General features: G+C 38.2%; 1 protein-coding gene across 1 annotated transcript in view; it reads left to right on the top strand.

The window, feature by feature from the left end:
* STK3 (serine/threonine kinase 3) overlaps positions 1–24,748 on the top strand; it is a 113,019-nt gene that overhangs the window by 30,928 nt on the left and 57,343 nt on the right. The window contains exons 7-8 of the mRNA XM_015856118.2: positions 17,456–17,593; positions 20,491–20,616. Of these exons, the coding sequence (XP_015711604.1) occupies positions 17,456–17,593; positions 20,491–20,616 (264 nt within the window). The remainder of the gene's footprint in view (positions 1–17,455; positions 17,594–20,490; positions 20,617–24,748) is intronic.

The following is a 24,748-nucleotide window of genomic DNA, read 5'->3' as shown; positions in this document are numbered from 1 at the left end:
GGCTTTTCCTTCCTTTAGAGAGTCATTTATATGTATGAGGTGTTATTAAATCCAAATGGCAGAGAAATCTAATGCTGAGTGGCTGCGAAGGCAATATGGGTATTTTTTGTACGCTGTTCTTTATGGAAATGACAAATGTCTAAGATAAGTTTGAAGCTTGTAATCACTTCTTGAGTTCATCATTAAGAATATTTATAATGTAATTACAGAAACAGGTTGAGTATTCATTATGGAATTGAAGGTGACTTACTGTTATAAAAATTCTTAAGTGTATGTTTAGCTTTTGACTTTTAATCAATATTTTTAAAGCACAGAACACTGATGCTCAAAATAAGATTCCCTGTCCTTTGGCAAGGCCTTTGGAACACCCCATTTGGAACCAAAGTAATGCCTGGACCAAAATTTGGCTGGTCCTGCAGTAGAATTTGATGAGCATTCTGTGTCATTAAGGTCAGGCGTGATCTGCTCAGAGCTTCTGGCCTTCTCCCTTTTCTCACAGTGATTTTCCTCCTTTCTTCTCCTGTCGCCTGTTGATTTGGCTTTGCAAAGGGGAACTTTCTGGCCTGTAGGAGAGAAAAGGTAGTCAGAGTATTGGATGCTTTGCAAAGGTCCTTCTAGGTCTGCTGTGCTGTTTCACACACATTCTTTCTTAATGTGTTTGAAAGTAGTTGTAGTATGTACACACATTTGAATGCTATTCCTTGTTTAATCCAGTGATCTTCTTTGCTGCAGGAACCTCTGCTTTCAGATTGTACAGCTGTATGTTTCAGCATTCTTTTGTTGCTGACACCAACTTCCTAATAAAAAAGAAACCAAAACATGAACAGAACAGTTGCTGTATGGTCAGAATGTGTGCATGAGTGGGGGACATGATGTAACTGATACACTTTAAGAACTCACCATTTCTTACCTTGTGTTTACATACTTAAGGATTATGCTTCAGCTCAGATAAGAATAGCCTTAGTAGGGCAGTGTGTGTAAGTCTTATCTAGAGACAGACAAGTGAGTCTGAAAAACTTATACCTGTATATATGTACACACATGTACACACACATATATACGTGTGTGTATATGGATTATATGTATATATATATATATATATAATACCCATAGTGCTTCTTAATATTGTATTTACAGTGACAGTATCAGATGTCCCATTACAGCTAAAAATTTATAGATCGGCAAAGAGTTGCAGATCTTTTCAATTGTTTTTCTTAATCTCTGTGTTTACCAACACCCTGAAAACATTATTTGTTCAACAGCTTGCATACTGTTCTGTTACTGACCACAACTGTGCTGTTTTGGGTAGCTTTTAACAAACGTTTGTGCCTAGCAGCTGTGATTAACTTAAATCTCCATCTAAACGGAGGGTCTGTAAGTTTTATTGCTGAGGATGGATGCCTCAGGAATGCTGAGCCAGTGTGTAGAAAATGTTTGTTGTTTATGTGGTAGTTCTGCAATTCCAGCATTAATTGGATGCCACATATTTCCTTTGGAGCAGATTTCATCAGAGCTCCTGGTCCATCAGTCTGTAGTTATCTGTACTACTCAACAAATTCACTTGGAAACTTGGAAACTTTGACTTCCACTTATTGGATATAGTCATATGAAAAAAAAAATACAACTACAAACATCAAATCTCTGTATGGATTTAGTCCTGTTCAGCTGTGTCAGTTACATGCATGTAAAGCTTCTGCTGTTGTTCAGAAAATCAACATTTTAGTTTAATTTGAGCTTGATCTTCAGTTCAAGCAACTGAACTGTCTGTCTGGCTTTTCACCTTTGCATGGTTATACTTTAAGTGGTGATTAGTGCTTTTATCAGTCTAACCCAGTGAGGCATTACAACTTAGCATTCTGGAACAGGCAGGTTCTTTTTAGCTCTCTGCACGTAGAGGAAGAGTAGGACCATCTCATATTTCCCTTTCTTCTTACATGTTAGTTGATTTAGGATTGTCTTCAGGGTTTGCTAATGCTTCTAGTGAATGCTGGCATAAGTGAAATTGTTTCTGCATCATCTTTGTTTTCAGTTAATGCTCTTTATTCTGGTTGGATAACTTGTTTGATCTCCCTTGAGGCATTCCTTGCTAAGTTTTTGCGTTCCATTCAACTAAAGAAGGTTTGTTCCCATCTTCAGTGTGCACATCCATTTATGGACAAAGATAACTTGCCAAAACATGTGGTTTGTTGGGGCCGTGGTTCTGGCTGGGGCTATGGCTGCAGAAGGACCTGCTGGAGTGTGCTGTGCAGGTTTTGAATCATTACTTAGAACAGGCATGGAGTGTATAGAGTTGCAATCAGAAGCTCAACTAAAAAATCTCTGTTTCTTTGCGTTTATAAGCTTTATCTTACCAGAAAAAAATGTTCTGGACTTCACAATCATACCTTATTGCTGTCATTGCTTTTGGGCTGTACACACATTTGTGAACTGTTTTTAGGAGTGAAGCAGAGGTAAAGTAAAATTACATCAAAAATAACTGATGAGTACTTCGAGAATTCACAGAGAATTGCAACCACAAACATCAAAGCAGATACTGATGCACTGTTTTTACAAAACCAAGGTCACATATCCCACTAGTTCTGTGTTTCTGTTGCTGTCTCTTCCCCTTCCCTTTCCCTTAATAAAAAATATTAAAGATCAAAATAAGTTTTGCTACTTACATACGTGAACTATATTATATGTATTATGAGAGCTGCTCTGAAAGTAGTGCCTCCTGTTTTATCATATTGGCCCATGGAGTCAGAGGTAGAGGTTGGTGATATGGGAGCAGAGGCTGAACCCTCCCACCAGTACGCCATTACATGCTGTCGCCATGCAACAGACAGCAGCAGAGGGGCAGTCTGACAAAGTGGCATCTGACATGGAAGTGAGTATGAAGCAAAAGTGTAGAACTGAATTTGTCCATGTGAAAAATATGGCACCCATTGACATTCATTGACACTTGCTGAAAGTTTATGGAGACCAAACAGTGGATATGGAGCACAGTGAGGTGGTGGGTGGTGTGTTTTTTCAGCAGTAGCATCAGCAGGTCAGTTCCACAGGTATAGATTTTTCTGAGCTTGCCTTCAGGCTCTTCTTCATCCCTTTCAAAATTGCATAGCTAATGGTGGTGACTATGTTGAAAAATAGTGTTTTGTAGCTGAGATTTTGCTCTATCAATTAATGTTGTTGTGTTCTTTGAATCAGTTGTAGTTTTCATGGAATTAAATAGGAGGTATCATTTTCAGAGCAACCTTTGTGTTTGCAGCCCAGGAGAGTTCCTGTTCACTCAGTGTGGCGCAGTGATAGAGTGAAGACTGTTCCAGAAGAGTTTAAGGACTAAGAAGGATGTAGAGATTTGTTGTACAGTTACGGTACTCCTCATGCAAGATTATATGATGATTCCTAGTGTATACCTATGCACATACTGCTTTGTTCTAGATGAGTGGACCATGCACCTGGAATTCACATCCATAGGATAATGCTGACTTCTATCTCATCAACAGCAGCTAAAGCTTCTGATGTAATTGCTCCTCTGTGGCCTGAGAACATTGTATGTACGTATGACCAACAAGAACAATCTCTTTTATCAGAGGAACATTGTCAAAATAAGGATGCAAGAAGTCAAAGGTTGTTCAAGTCCATATGGAGCTGCTGGGACCTGGCTCATTTTTATCTTTTCATCTCAGATTTATACAGTAGTGTAGTATTTCTTAGGATCAGCTTCCGGCAGTTTTTAGTCTGGGACAGTGTTTCAGGAGTTGCCCTTTGAGATCAAGGAATTGCCAAAGTATCACAGAATGAGAGAGTGTCTTGAATTGGAAAGGGCTGTAAAACCCATCCAGTTATATTGCCCTGCCATGGATATGGTTGCCAGTCACTGGATTGGGCTGCCCAGGACCCCATCCAGTGTGGCCTTGACGACTGCAGGTGGGCCTCACAAGAGCAGAGTAGAGGACGGTCCCTTCCATCCCCCTGCTGGTAACCCCTTCTTTGATGCAGACCAGGATGCAGTTGGCTTTCTGGGCTGCAAGTATAGTAGGACTTTATGCAATGGAAATCCATACAAAATAAGAAATCTCACTTATTCAGGCCTCATCTAAAGATTTTCAGCACCCGTGTTAATTTTCTCTCTATAGTTTCCTATGAAGTAGTGTTTTAATTCACTCCTGCTGTATTTGAGCGATAGGAACCCAATTCAGCTGAGAGTTATGCTGAAGCATACCTGAGGTATTCCCTCACTTCCTCACTCTGCTCTTATTCTTTCAGACCAGGAAGGTAGTCTCTGCCTTGCATTCTGCATCTATTTGCTGGTGTTATAGATCAGTGTGCCTTTCTGAAATGTGATTTACGGGGACAACGTAAATGTGGTTCTATATCAGATGCTTCTGGCACGGGTTGCCCAGAGAGGCTGTGGGATCTCCTCCTTTGGGATTTTCAAAAGCAGCCTGGATTCAGGCCTGGGCAGGTTGCTCTGGAGTTGGACCAGGTGACTTCCTGAGGTCCTTTCCAGCCTTGACCTCTGGCCTCACTCTGTGGCACCTCTCAGCAATTATTTTGAGTTTGTAGCCATTGGCTTCCATCTGTAAATTTTACTGGGATTCTAATTTATCTTGATCTTTATCTGCAAGAGGTAGAAATCAGTTCACTCAATTTTCTTATTACTGGTGCAGTCTTTTATTGGGATTAATTTAGTGTTTTCTTGTGCAGGGAGGTTAACCAGCTGTTTTTTCAGAAGCGCACACATCCTATAGCTAACAGCATATATATATCAGGCATGATTTAGTTTTTATTTGGTTATAAAGATCTTTTTGCCTCTGTTAATCTTGGAATAAGCTGCTAAGCTGCTGTTGTTTGTATTCTTAAGTGAATGCTACAGCCACATTGCTAAACTGAAAAGTTACTAGTAACACCAATGGTGAATTTTTGTTCCTTAAATCTTTTGTGCTGAAACATTATTTTTGTGTGCACCTACAGTAATGGAGCTTATTTTCTATTTTTTCCTCCCTAATGTCAGCCACTTACAGAAGCAATGATAAGCATCTTTGAATGGAACACAATGCAAAAGGTTAAGGCAGACCCTAACAAAAGTTTAGAACATGTGATTAATAAGTAGAGTGTTTGAACAAGGCAGTGCAACATTGACCCCAGATCTGAACCAAGCCTAGAAAAGCTTGTAAGTACTGAAATAAACTGTTCAGGGTTAAATAATTCAGGAATCTTGATAGGTACCTGCTGCTTTCTTTCTTTATTTTATTTTTATATTCTCCTTTCAGATTCATTTAAAACTTGGTTCCAGCAAAGAAATTTAGATATAAGGTTAATTCACTCTGCTACAAATCTTTTATCTCTGTGTCTGTATCTACTTCTCTTTTCAAAATTTTACTTTTTACACTATATTTTATATTATATGCATTATTTTCAATTATATTTACATATTTTTCTTCCTCTGTACTTCAGAGTGCCATCATGTGCATGCGACTAAGGAGTTTATTTGCATGAATTCTGCATAATTCCCCTAGGGTGTAGACCTTTGTGAAGATAATGACCATGTTTGAAGATCAATAATGAGATCTAATTCATGTGAATTACACTTTGGTCCTGTTTTCTCTATTGGGTGAAGTTTGTTGAAAGCTGAGTAGGTCATTTGGAGAGGAAGTGGAGATGGACAGAAACACTTTAAGATATTACAAATAATAACAAACAACATAATTCAGTGCATTATAGAATAAGCTTGTAATTGTGCTACTGTTTTGATATATTACATTTTATTTTAACAGTTGATAAATTCTGTTTCAGAAATACAAAACTTTTGGAAAAAATAGAGCACACCAAATCCAGACATGTGTAGAAATAACGTCATTGACAGATCTATGCCAGCTGCAATAGGTCTAATTTGTTTTTTTATTTAGAATTGTAGATTTTAATTATTTGAAAGCTAGTGATTTTTGTCAGAAAAAAAAAATCTCAGCCCTTGATCATGACTAAGACATTTACAAAGACGTACTGTTTATTTGCTTCTTGGAGATAAGCTGGAGGATTTTGCTACCCCTCTGGAACTAGTTTCTGTGCATTATCAGCAAAGGTTATTCTATGGCTAATTACATGGCAGTTCAGGTTGATTTAAGAGTACAAATGTTATTGCAGAAATAGAAGAGGCTTAGACCATTATTATTTTTAGTGTTCAGTAAATCTTCAGTGCTATGTTTTTCTTTTTTACTGTGCTAAGTTCAATTGAACAGACTTGAAAAGGTTAGTTAGCCACTTGGGATATTAAAAACAAAGTGGAAACTCCATTGTTTGTAGTTCTTAGAATATTAAAAATATGGTTTAAAAAACAAGAGTGGAGAAAGTGGAAGCAACAAACTTCTGTTGAGTCTTTTCCTCCCTGTCACCTCAGGGTGGAAAAAGAGATGGCTTTTAAGTTAGTACATTCAAATGTGAGAAATCAAGAAGGTGTGCAGGAATAGCTTTTAGCTCTGATTCTGTATTTGATTTTAGTCAAGATGTAATTCAAGCAATTGTATTCTGTAGCCACTGTATGACCTACCCAGCGGCAGTCAGCTCCCCCCCATACACTTTTTTTTTTAAAGATAATTGGCCAATGTTTAGCTTACTAAATGTCATCTGGACTCAGTAAAAAGCAAGTGACCTGCATTGAATTAGTGTAATTGTAATACAAACAGAACATCTCATCATTTTGGTCTCATACAGGAAAAGAGAAAGTTGGAGAGATTTTTCAGTTTGATAAATAAAACTGAAAATATGGGGAACTAACTTTGGCTCAGGGTTCATTTTACCTCTAAGTGTCATCTTTTAAAAAGAGAAATTCACATATTCAGTTTTGTGCGTTCAAAGGGAGGGCTACTAGGTGGATGCTGGCCTCCAGAGGAGGGCCATGATGATCAGGGGGCTGGAGTACCTCTCCTACAAAGGCAGGTTGAGGGAGCTTGGTTTGTTCAGTTTGGAGAAAAGAAGACTGCAGGGAGACCTCATTGCAGCCTTCCAGTATTTAAAGGAAAATTATAAACAGGAGGGAAATAAACTTTTTAAGTGATCTGATAGCGATAGGACAAGGGGGAATGGTTTAAAACTAAAAAAGAGATTTAGATTAGATATCAGGGGAAAGTTTTTCACAGAGGGGGTGATGGGGCATTGGCACAGGCTGCCCAGATTAGCTGTGGATGCCTTGTCCTTGGAGGTGCTCAAGATAGGAAGGATGGCGATCTGGGCAGCCTTCATCTTGTGGTTGGCAGTCCTACCCATGGCAGGGAGTTTGGAGCTAGATGATCCCTTCCAAACCTGAGCCATTCTATAGTAGTTGTATAGAACTGTAGTTCATTTTCTTTTCTTAGTTTGAATGTTGCTAATGAATGAATCATTTATGAATGAGAATCATTTCTCCTTGTACTTGAGATTGGTTTTAGTTGTATTGCTTGTTTCTCTGTTGTCATTTGTGAAGGGTGAAGTTCATGTTTCATGCCTCTTGTGTTAGCTGTGGTGGTTCTGTTTCTGTACTTGGCCAACCTAACATTGCAATCCTCTTGTTATCAGCACCACCTCCAGAGAGCCCAGTGAGCAGGTTTTACATTCGCACCTTGCAGGTGATTCTTCTAGCAAGATTCTCTTGTGGTTGTGTCACTGCTGGTTTAAATTATTGCTTCCTTTTGTGTTACCTGTAACTTCTTGAAGTGTTGTTTGTTAGATGGAAGTCCTAACGTAATCCACATAAAGTTGAAGACAGAGGAGCTGTTTTAGTGGGAGAAAGTAATTAGAAGTACTGATTGTACAGAAATTCTATCATTCCTTGGGTTATTTGTTTCAAAATATCTCCTGCTCTCTAATCTGATTATCCTTTGCTGAACATTAGCTGTTTGTTCTGTTCTTTTTAGGCACTTAAAGAATATTGTCTCCCTTTTTGAAGTTGCATTTAACATGCTGGATACACGTTTCACAATATTGTTACTTTCTCCTTAGTCTAAGCAATCCCAATCAATTCAATCTTAACTTCTAAATTTTGTGGTTTACGTATTTGAGCCCTGTAGTTCCTCCTTTTTGGAGCACCTTCAGTTGGCTTCAGTTTCACAGAAAGCGTGATGCCTAAAACTGAACACAATACTGCTGCTGGAGGTCTACCATGACTTAAACAAAGAAGAACTACTGCATATTTCTTGAATCTCTTTTGTCATTACTACTGTGTGTGGTTATGGCAGACGTTTTACATTTACTGGCCAACCACTTTACTGCAGCTTTTTCTCACAGATATAAGTTACTCACTTTTTGACTCCTCTATTAGTAAATATAATTGCATGTGCAGTTTTTCCACTTCATGTCTCAGTGAATGTTAATATATTTCTGGATGTAACCACTGTCTCATTTTCTGGGAAACTGTAGAAAATACTGTGAGAAGAAAAGATTTTATTATTAAAGTAAGCTATATTGTTGTGGTTTTCTTGGATGGAAAGTAAGTTTCATAGTCTGGGTAATATAATTGCCTTGCACTGTAGACAATGCACCACTATATCTGTGAATTTAAAAATACTACTGAATTAGTTGTTAAAGTAAGTAAAAGAAGAGCAAAAATAATTGAAAGAATATTTCCTGTGTTTAGTCATGTAACATGCACTTTCAGAACAATTTCTTTGTTTTGTAACCGATAAGAAAAAGAGCTGTTACATTTCAGTGCTGAAAAAATGTACTTGTTCAAGTTCTGTACTCCTTCCGAATGTCTCGTATTCTGTGAAACTTGAGATTTAGGTCATAGCATAGACAACCTCAAGCTGTGCCAGTGGAAGCTCAGGCTGGATATCAGGAAAATTTCTTCTCCAGAGGAGTGATCAGGCACTGGAATGGGCTGCCCAGGAAGGTGGTGTAGTCACCATCCCTGAAGGTGTTCAAGAAACGTGTAGATGTACTGAGGGAAATGGCATAGCGGGTAAAATACTAGTGGTTGCTGGACAGTTGGATTGGATGATCTTGGAGGTTTTTTCCATCCTTGGTGGTTCTAAGATGTTTTTATTCAAGAGAAGTACTCAGTATTAATGAGGTTTCCTTGCTCTTTTCTTGAATACTGATGTGGCTATGAAGTATCTTCTAGGTGATGAGTGCCTTGGTCCTTGAGTAAGGTCTGCCGTCATGAATAAATTGAAGAGAGAGGCATTTTGTTTTAACTGATCTTGCTGTAGGGTTCTGTTGGGACATTGCCTTGCCTTGTTTTCTGGAGTGGAGGCCTGGCTGAATCTCTCTGACTTTTTTTTTGACAAAGAACAGCTGTTGCCTGACATTGTTAAAAGAAAAATTGCTCCTGTGCAACTGTGTTTAAAAATACCTGCTTTTACAAATCTTTGTGATGTAAAAATTGAGTCAGAACATGAAACCACTATGTAAGACGCTTCTTTCAATCTAGGGAGAGCTTGTTTAATACCGATTTACTTTGTCCCCTTCTCACCCTTGTAACAATCTTAGCAAGTACATGTGCATGCATCCCCTCTCCTTCTGCTTCTGCTTAAATGTATTTTCCTCAGTCAGTGTTGAGACTGAGTGTACTTTTCAGAATGGTAATGAATGAGTTTGTGGCTCATTGGAGTTTCTCATCTGGAATTTGTTGGAGATACTATCAGTCCTGTCACGGGTGGTATCTCAGCTCTTCAGCTTCTTTCAGGTCATTTAAACTGTTGTGTGTTGGTAAGACATGGTGAATTTTGATGTCCTTGGATACTGTAAAGATGTGTGGACTTGTAATTACTGGTGATGTGATCATTCAGTACATCTTTTTAATAACACCTTAAGTAATCATATGGGCTTGTACTTATGTTGGATTATTTGCTAGTTACTCTAGCAAATAAGAGTCATTTGCTAGATGTGTGTATATATATTTTTAATCTAATTTCTGTTTTTAAAACTTTTTGATACTTCTAGCTGCCTGGAGAAGTTTAAGTAATAAACCTTGAGTACCCTGGAGTGATCTTTGTTTTCACTTTTCAGTGAATGTCTTCACTTTGAAAATTGTGGAGTTTAATTTAAAAACAAACAAACAAACCAACCAATTTAGTAAAAGAACAGGCAGAAGCCTTCATTAGATTATGGATATTTTGATGCTTTATTTTTCATTTATATAGGCTTTAAAAAGATGCTTATTGCCCTTCTTTGCAGACTTTCTATCGTAGCTTTCAGAGGGGAGGAGAACGCTGAAAGTTTGATTGCTCTTCCTTCTGTTACAACTTCATTGACTTCACTGAGTTTGTAACATAGACAAAATGGGAATTTAATGTTGTATCTCTGAAAAGAAAGGAAATGGAAGGACGGAGTTCAGTGAATAGGAGGTGTAAAGAGTATTTTCTGCTGAAGGGTTGGCTTGGGTAAATTGAGTCCTGTTGAACTGGATAGAGAAAAACTTGTAATTGTGCCATTTTAAAAGATAATGGCTGAAAAACATACAGGCAAACATCACAAACATTTCTCCTAATTGTGGTGAGTTGTCTCAAAAGGGGGAGTTGTCTGCTGGGCTTGGGGGGAGAGAGAGAAGACTAAGCAAACAAAGTAAGGTAACAGAAAATTTGTGTACAACCTGATCAACTACTTTGAGGTGCTTCCAGATCTCTTTGAATAGTACAAGTGGTAACTTACGATAAACAACCCTTGATAAATGAGTGAGTTAGTTGGCAGTACATTAAGGGGGCATTTCTGGTGAAGGGTTCATGCTGATAAAGATTCTTACTACTCAGCAGAGAAAAGAATTTGAATAATGAACACACGTGTAGATGGCTCTGTCATTTTGGATGAGCTAACAGTGAGAACTGGCTCTTTGTCTTGCTAATTGAATAATGGCCAAAGCAATAAATTTTGCCTTTCAAGTATGCCAATGCAAGTTTCAGGATGTGTCTCAGGATATGCTGGGACTTTAAAATTATGACAGGTCATGGCATTTAAAAAATAGTTGTATGAATGTGCTTGTTTAAAGCAAAATCAAGTAGAAAGAATAAACTTCAATGTGAATCTCAAGCTGCAGCTGTTGCGTGATAATGTTCACAAGGTGAAGGTTGCTTCTCTTCAGTGTGTATACAATTGCACTTGCTATTGCAAAATGTTTGAGATTGGTATCTTTACATTCTTGACCTATTGTAACGCTGTCAAAATGTTATGAACTCACTACCAATAATAAATTTTCGGGTCAATATATATGGCTTATCTTTCAGTAACCCATCTCTGCTGTTAATCATGTGATTATTCTGTCCATTATCTATCTTTTTGCTGTGTTTATTACTTTATTACTTTACATCTTAAGTGCACTAGTGCATCATACTTTGCTTTGAGCGGCAAAGGTCATCTTTACAGAGAAGCCATTCCAGTGAATGCTGTTAAACCACTGCTAACAGCTGCGTTGTGTTTATTTATTTTCTTTCTTCCCATGAGCTCCCTTCTCCTCCCAAGTTTTCATTTCTCGTTTGTATTTGGTAGTGCTGCTGATGTTAATATGTGAGATATTTGTCATTTTGTTTCTTAAAATTACTGGGATATCATTTGCACTCCAGTGCACACGATTTAATCAGTGGCTGATGTTAATGTACTATTGAGCACAATAGATGTATATTTTGAATGTTAAACATACACTTCCCATTATTAGGATGAAAAAAATGGTAGTGTTATTGTTTGTCCAGAATATATCTAGACTAATTTCCACTTATCTGTGGAATTCTACTCATGCTTCTCTGGGACCTTGGGGAGGCAGGCAAGTGTGACAGCCCAACCTTCCAAGTTTCTTCTTCAGTTTGTCACTGGTAACTCTGAGAAGAAAGTGACTTTTGGACTGAGCACTGGTAGAAATCTTTACGTTTTTGCTTAATGTTGGAATTCTAATGTGTATATATATATTTTTTCCCTAGGAGTGTATGCTTTTTAATATTTGGCGATATCAGTTTTTCAAGTATTGTGGAAGGAGAGCACTGCTTTCCCTGCATTTACAGACCTAGCTTTTGGAAGAATATAACTGATGTTTTTCTTTTTCAGATAGCATTTCAAAACATTTTATTTTGATACTTCATTATTAATATTAGCTGTAAGATAATTTACTGTTATATATATGATTTATATATGGAGCTGAACCTCCAAGATTTACTCCCATTTTGGACCTTCCAGGACTTATCTTGTCTTTATGACCTTATGAAGTGTATTCCCAGAGGGTCTGATAAGTCTGCTCCTAGGATTGCCACTGGGACAGGCTTCCCGGTGTCTATTGCTCTTGCTTAAATAACTGCTTATGAGAGGGTCAATAAACCAGTATTCAGATATAAATGATAGCTTAAATCTTGCATAACCCTCTGTGTTTCTTGAAGGGGGAGAAGGAGAAGGAGCCTTGGCATCTTCAAGCTGAGTTCTTCATTATTCTTCATTATTAATTATTCAGGAAAATGAAGAAAGTGTTACTGCATGGGCCACTGGTTGTACAGTTTAGATTTGAATAGTTCTTGATCTCTGAGTTGTGCTGCTCTGCTGTCACTGAGGTTAGTAAATAGCATCGCTATTGCAAGAAAGAAAAAAACAGCTTGTGCAAGAACTAAAAAATAAACATAACCACACGAGAGAAATGGTTCATGACTGAAGAAAAAGTACAGACTGCTCTAGGGTACTGTGGTGAAAATCATGTTTCGCACAGAAAGGTAAATGAGCTTTCTAAATGCTTTGAATTGCATGTTCAGATTCGAGTTAGGGATTTATCATAACTGGGTGGTGAAAATCTCCTTGGATATCTATCTGTTAGGTGGCTGGAAAAGACCTCTAAGATCATCTAGTCCACTGTCCACCTACCACCAGTATTGCCCACTAAATCCTAAGTACCAAGTGTGCCCATTCCTTAAACACCTTCATGGATGGTGACAACACCATTTCCCTGGGCAGCCTGTTCCAATGCCTAACCACTCAATCTGAGAAGGAGTTCTTCCGCATTCCCAGTTTGAACCTCCCTTGGTTCAACTTGAGGCCATTACTTCTTGTCCTATTGTGGTTAACTGAAGAAGAGACTGACCCCCACCTCACTACAACCTCCTGTAAGGGAGTTGTAGAGAGAACAAGGTCTCCTCTGAGCCTCCTCTTCTCCAATCCTAATTGCCTCAGGAGCTACCCATAGGTTTTGTGCTGCAGAACCTTCACAGCTTTATTGCCCTCCTCTGGACACACTCCAGGGCCTCAGTGTCTTCCTTGTAGGGAAAGGCCCAAAGCTGAACATAGCACTCAAGGTGTGGCTCCATTGGTGCCAAGTGCAGGGGGACAGTCACGTTGCTGCTCCTGCTGGCTGCACTATTTCTGATACAAGGCAGGGTGCCACTGGCCTTTTTGTCCCCCAAGGCACACTGTTAGCTCATGTTGAGCTGAGTGTTGACCAACACTTCCAGATCCTTTTCCTCCATGAGTTTTTAAAATAACAATGCCCCAAGCCTGCAGTGGTGCATGAAGTAGTTGTGACCAAGGTGCAGGACCTGGTACTTGGTCTTCTTGACCTTCTTCCTCATGCTGTTGTTTTATTCCTAGGCAGTGAGAAATAAGTAAGTGATGTTTCGGTAGCTGTTGCGAAGGCTCTTGAAGAGGGGAAGCAAATTCTTTAACTTAAATTGGAAGCCAACAAGATGTTTTTTCTCAGTTGATTCACTGTTTCTAAAGCCAATAATATGTTGCAGTATTCAATATATAACCCCATTCTGAGCCTTAAACAGTATTGTGTACTCATGAATATGTTGCTGGCTATAAAAATATTTTTGAGTCTGTTTTCTGCAGATGCTGGCTGTGCTACTTCACAGCACAAAAATGATAAAATCACTGCAATCTTTGCTGTATCCTTCAGTTACATACATTATACTAAGCAAATGACAACTAATGCTTAAATATCAGGAAATCAAAATACTTTATTACAAGTCACTTAACCTACGTGAACCTACGTGATGGAGCTTTATATATATATATATAAAGTATATATATATATATATATATATAAATATATATATATATANTATATATATATATATATATATATATAAATATATATATATATATATACTTTATATATAAATATATATATATATAGTAGGACTTCAACTGAGTTACTGTTGATTACTTAATGTGTTCTTGGGCTGTGGTATTACCCTGACTCACAGGAGGAATGAGCCTCAAGGACTTTCTGATTAGGAAATTCCAAATGCAGTATATGAGGATATCATTTTTCTTTTGGTATTTCCTAATTCATCTAATTACATTTTCACACCAATAAAAATTGTCGATGGGAGAATCTTCATGAAATAAATGATTGCAGCCAGAACTTCATTATAGGACCCAAAATTTTGGTCCCTTTAAGCATCATAAAAAGCAAATTCTGTGTTGACTTGCTATTTTGCTCTTGTTTGAGGCTTGGTCCTCTGTTCAATATTGAGCTTGACTACAGCAGCTGGTTATTGTTCTGATATATCCTTTCAGAGTAAACTGGTTAACAGTTATGGTAGAATTTATTGGACTGTATGTGTAGTGTCCACTTCAGAAATGGCTACTGAAGGCTTCCCGTGGTGATGCAATTTGTGGTTTATATTTCTACTATAACACCTTCAGTGCCACTCCCCATTCTTTAGTTGTGTAGATAGCATGTTTGCTGTGGCTTCTGATTTCACCCAGGGATGTGGAAGTTGTCTCGGAGCACTGTGTGAAAGGTGAGGCAAAGCAGAGTCGGTCTCAAGGCTCAGATGTGGAAAGGCCAGTTTAGGACAAATTGGGCATGGTTTGTCTGTTAGGCAGGCAAAGATAAACACTGATTAAGTTGTCATGGTCACTCAGGCCTCAGTTTTGACATCTCCCAGCTTAGACATTTATTTATGAATAAAAGAGTGATTAAATAGTTAAAACTGAAGATTAGGAGTCATTCAGTCTAACATCTCAGCTGGATCTGAGAGTACCAGTCTGTCTCAGATACACAGGGAAGTGTGGAAAGTGATGTTGAAGGTGTGAGAGAGAAGAATTAACGCTGTGTCTTGCTTTGTAGGCCAGAGCCTTGACTGTGGAACCATTTCCCTGAATGTTTCCTTTGGTTGGCACTGCCAGCTTAGCCCATGCAGTTAGGTGGGTGGTAGCATACATTAAGTGTTTGCAAATACTGTCTTTGTAGTGTGTGTGTTGTTTTTTTTTCTAAACAAAAATAAATAAAACCAAACAAAAACCATTGGCATTAATAGGTGTTGGAAACACAGCATAAGGTGAAAGAAGAATGTAAGTAAGTCCTATCTTGGCAGCCATGAAAAACAGTAATTGAAATGCCTTAGTTTTATTTTAAAATGACTGAGTTCTGTTGAGATAGAAAAGATGTATTCGGTAATAAATGGAAGAAAAAATGATGAATAAATTCCCGTTAGATAAGAATTTTGGTTTTATTCCTGGTGATCTGGAAATAAGTTTATAATTCTCCAGTGGTTGATTTGCAAGTTTCTTGGAAGGAAACAAAAGAAGCTGGAAGTTAAATCATAGGCTTCCTTTGAAGGTGAAAGGGAGCTTAACATTTTGCATAGGAAAGTGCAAGCCAAAATTAGGTAGTGAAGGGGCAAGATGGATTTGAATATAACCTCCAGCATTTCAGGCTAAGTAACGGAAGGGAGTGATGAGAGATCACAGAATTGTAGGGGCTGGAAGGGGTTTCTGGAGATCGTCCAGTCCAACAGCAGTTTCTCTACAGGAAGTTGCACAGGAAAGTGTCCAGGTGGGTTTTGGATATCTCCAGAGAAGGAGACTCCACAGCATCTCTGGACAGCCTGTTCCATATGGGAAAGAAAGGTTCACACTAGAATGTGTGTGACATAATTCACAAGTTGGACTGCACATTTGGAAGAAGGAATTAGTTACTAAATATGGCCTTGCATTAAAAAAAATGGTAGTGTAATCCATATATATATTCTTTTCAGATAATGACAGCTCATGTCACATACCAAGATCTAAAAAAACCTGTAGTGTTTGTATTTATGTATGTATTTCTGAAGTTGTCACTTCCAACAAATTTACAAAGCATGACTTTGTTTTTAGGATCTCGACTGTAGCTGTAGAATATCTTCTTTTGTAATTTTTATTGTCTGCTGTAAAAGAATGATTCATGGTTTCCATCTTTCTTCTCATTGTCCTTTGTAAATTATAAAAATGTCCGTTCTTTGCTATGATTCTTCACTGCTGTGTAGTTGATCAAAAGAGTTTGCAGAAGGAAATAATTTCTCCAGAACTTTGGAGCTCGGTAGAATTCCGGAGCTAAGCTTTGGTTATGTGCTGGGACATAAGTCAATGCTCATTGTCAAATAGGAGGTATATGTTTTGATACCATGTAAACAGAACTTACTGGTTTTCTGTTATGGCTGTGTGCTTTCAATAGCTACTGCAGAGCTAGCTGTTAAGAGTAGCTAAAGATAAGATTAAAATCATCAGTTCAGAGTTCAGATAGGTCATTACTTTCAAGGACAGGAGCAGCTGAATTTGTTAGCCACACCTTTACCAGAAGCACTTCGCCTGTACTGACAATTTTATATCGCAAGTAAGTAATTAAAGACAATTACAAGGTAATAGAGAGCTACTACTCCAATCTGAGATCACATGTTAGTTTGGCAAGGCTGTCCACTGAAAATATAAAGCTGCTGTAAAATACACCAAAGTTTATTTAAAAAAAAAAAAAAAAAGATATATTCTGATCCTCTAGTTTTTGAATTAGACAGCATTAGATAGTAAAGTAAGCTCTGTAAATATTAGATTTAAAATGAAGTATCTGATACTGAAATATTTTTTCATTAAAAATGCACTACAGAGTTCTTATAGTGTTCTGCCTGGTTTCTGCTTCTCTTCAGCATATGAAAAAAATTTAGAATGAGGATTTTGTACAAGTTAAACAGGCTTTGGAGGGCAGTCGAGCTTCTCAAGAAGTTGTGGATAAAATCTTTGGAAGTTTTTTCTCCCTTTTTCTCTGTTTTTCAAGCACAGTCTGAAGCTTCTGGTACTAATACTGTGCTAATGGTAAAAACTACAGCCAAATAGAGCGTGCAGCAGCAAGTAATAGACCCACCAGCCCTTCTGAGCAGCTCTCCTATAAAACTAAATGGAGCTAAGAGATGAGAAGGTGAACTGTGCTTTTCACAGAAACTTTTCAGGATCTGTTTGAAGAAGCAATACCATTACTGAGAATTTCTGAAAGAAATCATATCCTGAGACTGATGAACAGTAATAGATAACGTAGAGGGTGATGTGCTCAATGAGATGCAGTTTAAATAGAGAAAATAGAATGGGAAGTAGCTACATTAGTAGCAGATGGATTTACATCCTGAATCTCTGTCTGAGTGGAAATCCTACCCTGCTTGAAATTTGTCTTCCAGATTCTTAACTTGATAAGAAAGGTGGATAAAGCACTTTATTTCCTTGAATTCGGTACTGTGATGATGTGCTTTGTTTCAATTTTCTGTTGTTCTTGCTTTTTATCTAGGCTATTTTTATGATTCCTACTAATCCCCCTCCAACCTTTCGGAAGCCGGAGCTCTGGTCTGATGAATTCACAGATTTCGTGAAGAAGTGCTTAGTGAAGAATCCTGAACAAAGAGCTACAGCAACACAGCTGCTACAGGTCAGTCTTCAAGTTTCAAAGGAAATGCAAGTTTTATGGCTTTATCTCCCAGTCTCAAACCAGAATGGCTGTGAAAATGTAAGAGCATGTCTCTTGCCTTATTTCTTCTCCATTTTGTGATCTTTTCTGTATCACCTTTTATATCTCTAGCACTGTTTTATTCCTCCTTTGTTACTTCTAAACAGTAATTTCCTCCTGAAGTTTAGAGCTGGTTCTTTGTATTAAAAAATGGGTTCTTGTTCGGTGATTAGAGACCTTAGCAGATCATAGGGTTTAGGCCAGTGTTATGTTAAGGAACCCTTCAGTAGGGACCACCCATGGAGTGTACTCAGTCTGCCCTTTTGGTCATGCCAAATTAAACAAGACAGGTTATTCTGTATCCTAGAAGGATCTGATATGGATGGACAGGATAAAGAGGCTATTCTTGGGCTGTTACCCCAACTGAGCACTTTTCAATTCCAACCACAGTTGGCAGCGTGAACCAACAGGCTTTAGGTCTCTCACTGAACTAACCTGTGTGTTGCTTGGAAATTTAACAGTTGGTACTAAGTACCATTTAGCATTTTGGTACTGAGATGCAAATAAAGCAGAGAAATTTCAAAGAACTACAAAAATCAAACAGGAGGGACTGATCTGTCAAGAAAGGTGTAGTATTGTGAAACCAACAAAATTTTACAAGAACTACATGTTTTGGTGCACAGTAAAAGGGAAAACATGAAAAAAGTATGCTCTTCTAGTTTGGTTTACTTCTTTAGTTTTGTTGTCCACTTAACTAAAGTACTGTCATGGTCAACCTTTAAATAACCAAGGGAAATCATGTCTATCTTCATGTTGTAGATGGAAGGCAGCTGAAAGGAAAAAAAACCCTAGAATATCTGTAGTTGGTTCCTTGATGAATCTAAAATTTCCCATAAGTGAATCTAAATGATTTAGATTCATCTGAAATGAAATAAGCTTTCTTTTCTAACAAGAAGCAAAACATTAAGTAAGCTTTTGGATAATTTCGTCTATGCTTTTCAATGCTACTGGTAAAAATTGTTCTTAATTTTCATTTCATCAATCTACATAAGAACTTCTGAAATTTCTGTTGTAAGACAACTGTGATACCTGTATTCTGTCTTGAGGTAGGAGCATGCTCGTTTTAAATTTACATTAGAATTTAGCCCACTACAAGTACATCTTTGAAAGTAATTTTCAGTAATAAAACATAAAATTCATATTTATGGTATGAAGTATTTTATCTCTCATTGAAAGTAAAATGGATGGGAAGTAAAAGTTGGAATTCAAGATCAGAAATTTGTATGCTAACTATTGACTGGAACTGATTAAAAGAGACTTGTATTAATGCATACCAGTAACAAAAAGCCTTCAGAGTTACATGTCCCCTATACTTACTGGCCAGAAGACTGACTACTTGCATCCATTAGTTGTACATGTTGCCTTTTTCCCAGTTGGAGCATGCGCAGCGGAGCAGGAGGTGCCATGGGTATGTTGGAGGGGTACAGGTGGGAATGAAAATACCACTTGTGAAGAACAGTTATAGAGGGGAAAGAAGGGTAATTGAATTCATGTATCAAGGGAGGGGATGGGTAACAGGCAAAGGAGGACACTAGGATTTATCAAGTTTGTTCTTCATAGAACGATTTTTTAATCAGTAATAATACATGTCTGAAGTGCTGAGAGCTACATTTTTACTCAGTTGTACTTTCATATGATAATATGAGACAAGAATTTTTATAACAGTAGGGGGTTATTAGAGCATAACAGGAATGTAAATGGTATCATCCACGGGTTGTCTTCAAGGAGGAAATGATGCTGTAAATGGCTTTGAATTAAAATTCTCTTCCTCCTAAAAATAATGTTTTCTTTTCTTTTCTTTTCTTTTTTTTTACTTGTTCCACATTTCACCCTCCTAGATGAAGAAATGTTTTATGACATATTCAAGTACAGGTCTGTTGGAGTAAGCAACAGCCATACTTGCTCTGCTTACAGCCGCTAATTTATGCTGTCAGCTTGTTAAGATTAATTAAATACTGTAACTGAATATCTGAAAAAGTTTGTTTTTCTATGTCAGACAATCACCACTCTATTTATTTACTACTTAATGCACATTTCCTTGGGACAATTATGTCCCTAACTATAAAGCAGTTGTTTTGTAGTTGTATTTCTTAAGTCTTGCTGGTTTTTGTTTTGTTTTGCTTGTTTATTTTTTAATAAAAATCAAAGTCTTGTAGAATAAGCTGGAAAGGACCTCTGAAGAATCGTCAAGTCCAACTCCCGGCTCTACGCAGGACCACCCAAAATCCCAACTCCGTGTCCGAGGGCGCTGTCCAAACCATCTGTGAACTCTGGCACTCGGGGCCGTGCCCACTGCCCTGTGCAGCCCGTTCCATGCCCACCACCCTCTGGTGCAGACCCTGTCCCTCACCCCCAGCCGCCCTTCCCCTGACTTCACTCCATGCCGTTCCCTCGGGCCCTGTCGCTGTCACACAGAGCAGAGCTCAGCGCTGCCCCTCCGCTCCCTGTCACGAGCTGCAGCCGCCATCAGGCCTCCATCAGCTCCTCTGCTCTGGGCTGCACAAATAAGGCGACCTTAGCACTCCTCATACGTCTTGCCCTCTAAGCCCTTCCCCATTTTCATAGCCCTCGTTTGGATACTCTCTAATATTTTTATGTCCTTATACTGTATGGCCATACCAGTATGGAGTGGGTAAATAGAAGTGAAATCTTGGTTGTGAAGTAGTTGAAAATTGCCACGTTTTAGATTTAAATTACAGTGTGATGTGAAGTACCATTTATCGTTGAAGTCATTGGTGTTGAATAACACTTGCAATTATATCTGAGCTGTATCTATTGTAATGATGTCATTGAATTTCTTTTTTTCTGTTTTTCCCTAGCATACATTTATTAAGAATGCCAAGCCAGTTTCAATTCTAAGGGACCTTATCACTGAAGCTATGGAAATAAAGGCAAAACGACATGAGGAGCAGCAGAGGGAACTAGAAGAAGAAGAGGAAAATTCGGTCTGTATTTCTTTTTCCTTAGAACTTTTCATATTTTATAGATAAGTTACTATTGCTTTTTGGCAGCTTCCTGTCTTCACATCTTCAAGTACTTTTCTGTTTCTACCACTTCTGTAGCCTGTGAGGTCCAGGGTCTTTGTCCCTTATTCGTAATGAGTAATGGTTCTGTGAGTAATGCTGTATGAGCCAGCTTTCAGTACTGTTTCATGCATCGTCATAGTAAGTTTTAAGAGGTGGGTAGAGAAACCATGTCAAGTTCAGCTTTTCTGACTAGCATTAAAAAAAAAAAAATACTGTTGGGGTCCTATTTTTACTTCTAGAAATGTATTAAATTTTCATAAGTTCAGGTTACTTAGCTTTTTTTGTAGAGTCTATTACACAAAGTAGTTACTTGTGCAGCAAAATTACTAGTGTTTGCAGTATTATTTGAATGAAGTTGTGCATGTGATGTAGAAATGATGACAGCTTTTAATTCTTCCAATTATGATGATGGTAACACACATACAGAGTGGGAAATAGATCATAATTACTATAATTATTTGGCAATGGTAGAAATAAGCCAATGTTCATTATTACTCTAGGTGATTTATGAGGGCTGTTCTGAAAGTGATGCCTCCTGTTTAGTGTAGGCCAATGACATTAGCTGTTGTGTTTGCTGTGGCTTCCATGTCACACAGGGACATGGAATTTGTCTCAGAGCACTGTGTGAAAGGTGTGGCAAAGTAGAGTTGGACTCAAGGCTGTGTTGGAAGGCCAGTTTAGGACAAACTGGGCATGAGATGTGTGTTAGAGAAGCAAAGATAAACGCTGGTTGGTGGGTGCTAGTGGCATGGCAGTGGAGGTTGAGCCTTCCCACCAGTATTCCATTGCATTTTGCAATGTGACACATGGCAGAAGAGGAGCAGTCTGATGTTTTGGCTTCTGACATGGAGGTGTGTGTGAACCTAAGGTGTGTAACTGAATTCCTCCATATGGACAAAGTGGTACCCACTCATGTTGATTGATGCTTGTTGAATGTTTGTGGAGCTCAAGCAGTGGATATGAACACAGCAAGGCATTGGGTGGTGCATTTCAGCAGTGGTGACATCAACATGAAATACAAGCCATGTACTGTATGACCATGCAGATATTTATGAGTGTATCATGCAGTACATCACTAGCCAAAATGCGTATGCTTAGCTAATGGTGGTCTTTCATTTTCTATTTTAACGGTATGTTCTAACAATGTTGATAGCTTTGTCTTTTAATCAGTAGTAAATCAAATGTGGAAGGTGGAGGATTCATGTTTTACGTTAAGAAACACTACCTATGTGATGTGTGACTTTACATGCAGAGATGATGTTTGTTACTTAGTATATAGAATAGCTGGCATCTGAAGTGACTGATCTATTACATATGTTAAAACTTTGCATCTTTACTAGCATTCTTTCCTCCCTATTATTGCCTTACAAATTGTAGAACTCAAAACGTTTGGGTATTGTTGATGCATTTTCCATTAGCCCAAAATTAGGTATAACTTCTGATTATGTAGTCTGAGGTTCAGATGGGGAATCAGATTGTCAGGCAGAGATGAGGCAATCCTTACCAACTCAGTATGTGGTGTACATCCAGTTCTCCCATACTGTCTGGACAACAGAGAATCAAACATTGGCTCTTCAACAGAAGAAGCATTTGGCTTCTTCTTCTACATACTTTTTGCATGGGTATAAATGTCAGAATTTAGGATTGCATAAGTTTTATTTATTTATTACAATTTAATGTATAAGGGAGCCTTATACAAGGGAATGTGTGACTTGATCATAATGAATTGCATGGGAGTGGTTAAGTCCAGGAGTAGTCTGTAGTAAAATTCATTAAGGACTAAGGCAAATTAGAATATCTTGTATTTGCTATTGCCCTATGTGTGCATTTGAGTGGTTGAAATGGAGAATGCTGACAGTGAAGTGATGAAAAGGGATTTATTTTGACAAGTACAGTTTGTCAGCAATCCATATTACGTAGTGAACTGTGAATTGTACAGGAGAGACATAGACCTGTCCAGAGGAGGGCCACAAAAATATCCAAGGGATGGAATGATTCTTCTATGAGGACAGGCTGAGAGATCTGGGGCTGTTCAGCCTAGAGAAGACTCCAAGTTGACCTGTCCCTGGAGGTGTTCAAGAGCAGTTTAGATTTTGTACTGAGGGAAATGGGTTATTGGGAAGCACTGGTGGTAGATGGATGTTTGAAATGGATGATTTTAGAGCTTTTTTCCAGCCTTAATGATTCTATGATTTTACATTGTGATACTGCAAGGGGAAATGGTTTTACACTCAAGGAGGGTAGATGTAGGTTAGATATAAGGAAGAAGTCTTTTATATTGAGGGTGGTGAGGCAGTGGACCAAGTTGCCCAGAGATGTGGTAGATGCCCCAACCATGAAGACTTTCAAGACAGGGTTGGATCAGATGAATTAAAAGATGATTTTAATAATAATTCAGTTGTGATTGTGGCTTTTCAGATCTCACCACTGGCTTTCAGTGCAGCACTACACTGTAGGATATTGCAGGTTGGTTGAGAGATGTCGCCAAAATCTTTGTCACTTGCAGTTGCTCTAGTTTCTGGTCACCTAACAGCACAAAACATGCAGAGTGGGACGAACTATTTACAATTTATGTGATTTGAGAAGTTTTCTGTACTGTGTGTCCTGACTGCATGCTATTCACGTGTTCAGTGCATTGATCCTAGAAGACTGGAGCAACACATAGATGTGACTGAGACCAGAATTAAGTTAAATTCTGCACAGTGCAGATTTCAGTTTGTAAATCTTCCTAGGTGGAGATTGGTGAATGGATCCAGAGGTTCTTAGAGAAAACCACAATAAACAAAAGGATAAAATGAAAGCATTAGCACTTTTATGTTTGTTCAAAGAAAAAACACCAAAAAACTAAACCCTGAAATCCTCAGTTTGAAATAATGCTTAATTTCCAGATTGTATATGAAATTGGTGTCGCTGTGCAGTTGGGAGATAACAGGCACACAGCACAAATTCTGCAGAATGATCCTTTAAAAGTGAATTGGTCTCAGTGATATTGCTGTGGAGCTCTAACCATAGAAGTGCTAAGGCAGTCCCAGGCCTGAGAAATACTTGCAGGAGCAAGTATTGGTGTTAATGGTAAGCAGACAGTCTATCAGTGTTAAAGGTCTCTCATGGGCAGTGATTTGAGTTCATATACTGTTGAAAAAGAATGGTTTGAGTTAACCTGTCTGGGGCTTGAATTTATTGCTCTAAAACCCCAAGAATTTCCTATGTAAAGCTGGAGCGGTCATGCTAATTACTCACTGTTAGGTGTGCTGGGAGCTGTCAGGAAGAAAGGTGTAAGTGTTCCAAGTGTAATGTTCTCTTTGTTAGGAAACAGGACTTGACCTTGACTGGCTATATTTGAATATGTATATTTAGTTCCCTCTTAAGACTATGTCTGTATGGTAATGGACACATGAGTGATGTACAATGGTGGAAAGTGGAATAGAAACTAGTGGGTATCTTTGAAGAAATAAGTCAGATGCAAAGATTTCACTGCTACATATTTAGTTTTCAGGATCAGTTTTGGATCATTATTCTTCAGGTGAGGAAGAGTCCCAACTCTAAAACTGCTTCCTATTTGTTTTCATAATGTTCTGTGAATCTTTTGTAGCACGGGAAGTTGTCAATCATAATGTAAATAATTGTTGCCCTTCTAAAACTTCATTATATGGCTGTAAATAAATGGCCACGTTAAATACAATCTTCATGTCTGTATCCTTGCAGCAGATATATAATATCATTACGGATTGTGCGCTCTGAATTGATTTTATGCCTATTACAAGAGCTGCTTGTGTGATGAGAATGCTTTCTGACAAACTGACATGTTTTGATAGGTGCTGAGGTAATTGTACAGATTTTTTTAATTAAGCAAAAATTGCGAGTGGTTTATTCTACAGAAGGTTAATCCCGATATCAAAGTTTAAATGTTAGCTTAGGCAATGCTAAACATGACCAGTCTCTTCTCTTGTGCACTATTTGAAGTGTGATGTGAATTTGAGTCTGAGGTTGGGCAGCTGTATTATGGGAATGCGAAGTGACTCGTTGCCTGGCAGCTCGCAGGAAACATGTC

The sequence above is a fragment of the Coturnix japonica genome, chromosome 2 (assembly GCF_001577835.2).
Source record: "Coturnix japonica isolate 7356 chromosome 2, Coturnix japonica 2.1, whole genome shotgun sequence".
Lineage (NCBI taxonomy): Eukaryota > Metazoa > Chordata > Aves > Galliformes > Phasianidae > Coturnix > Coturnix japonica.
The sequence above is the reverse complement of the archived record's forward strand: the minus strand, read 5'-3'. Positions and strand labels throughout refer to the sequence as shown.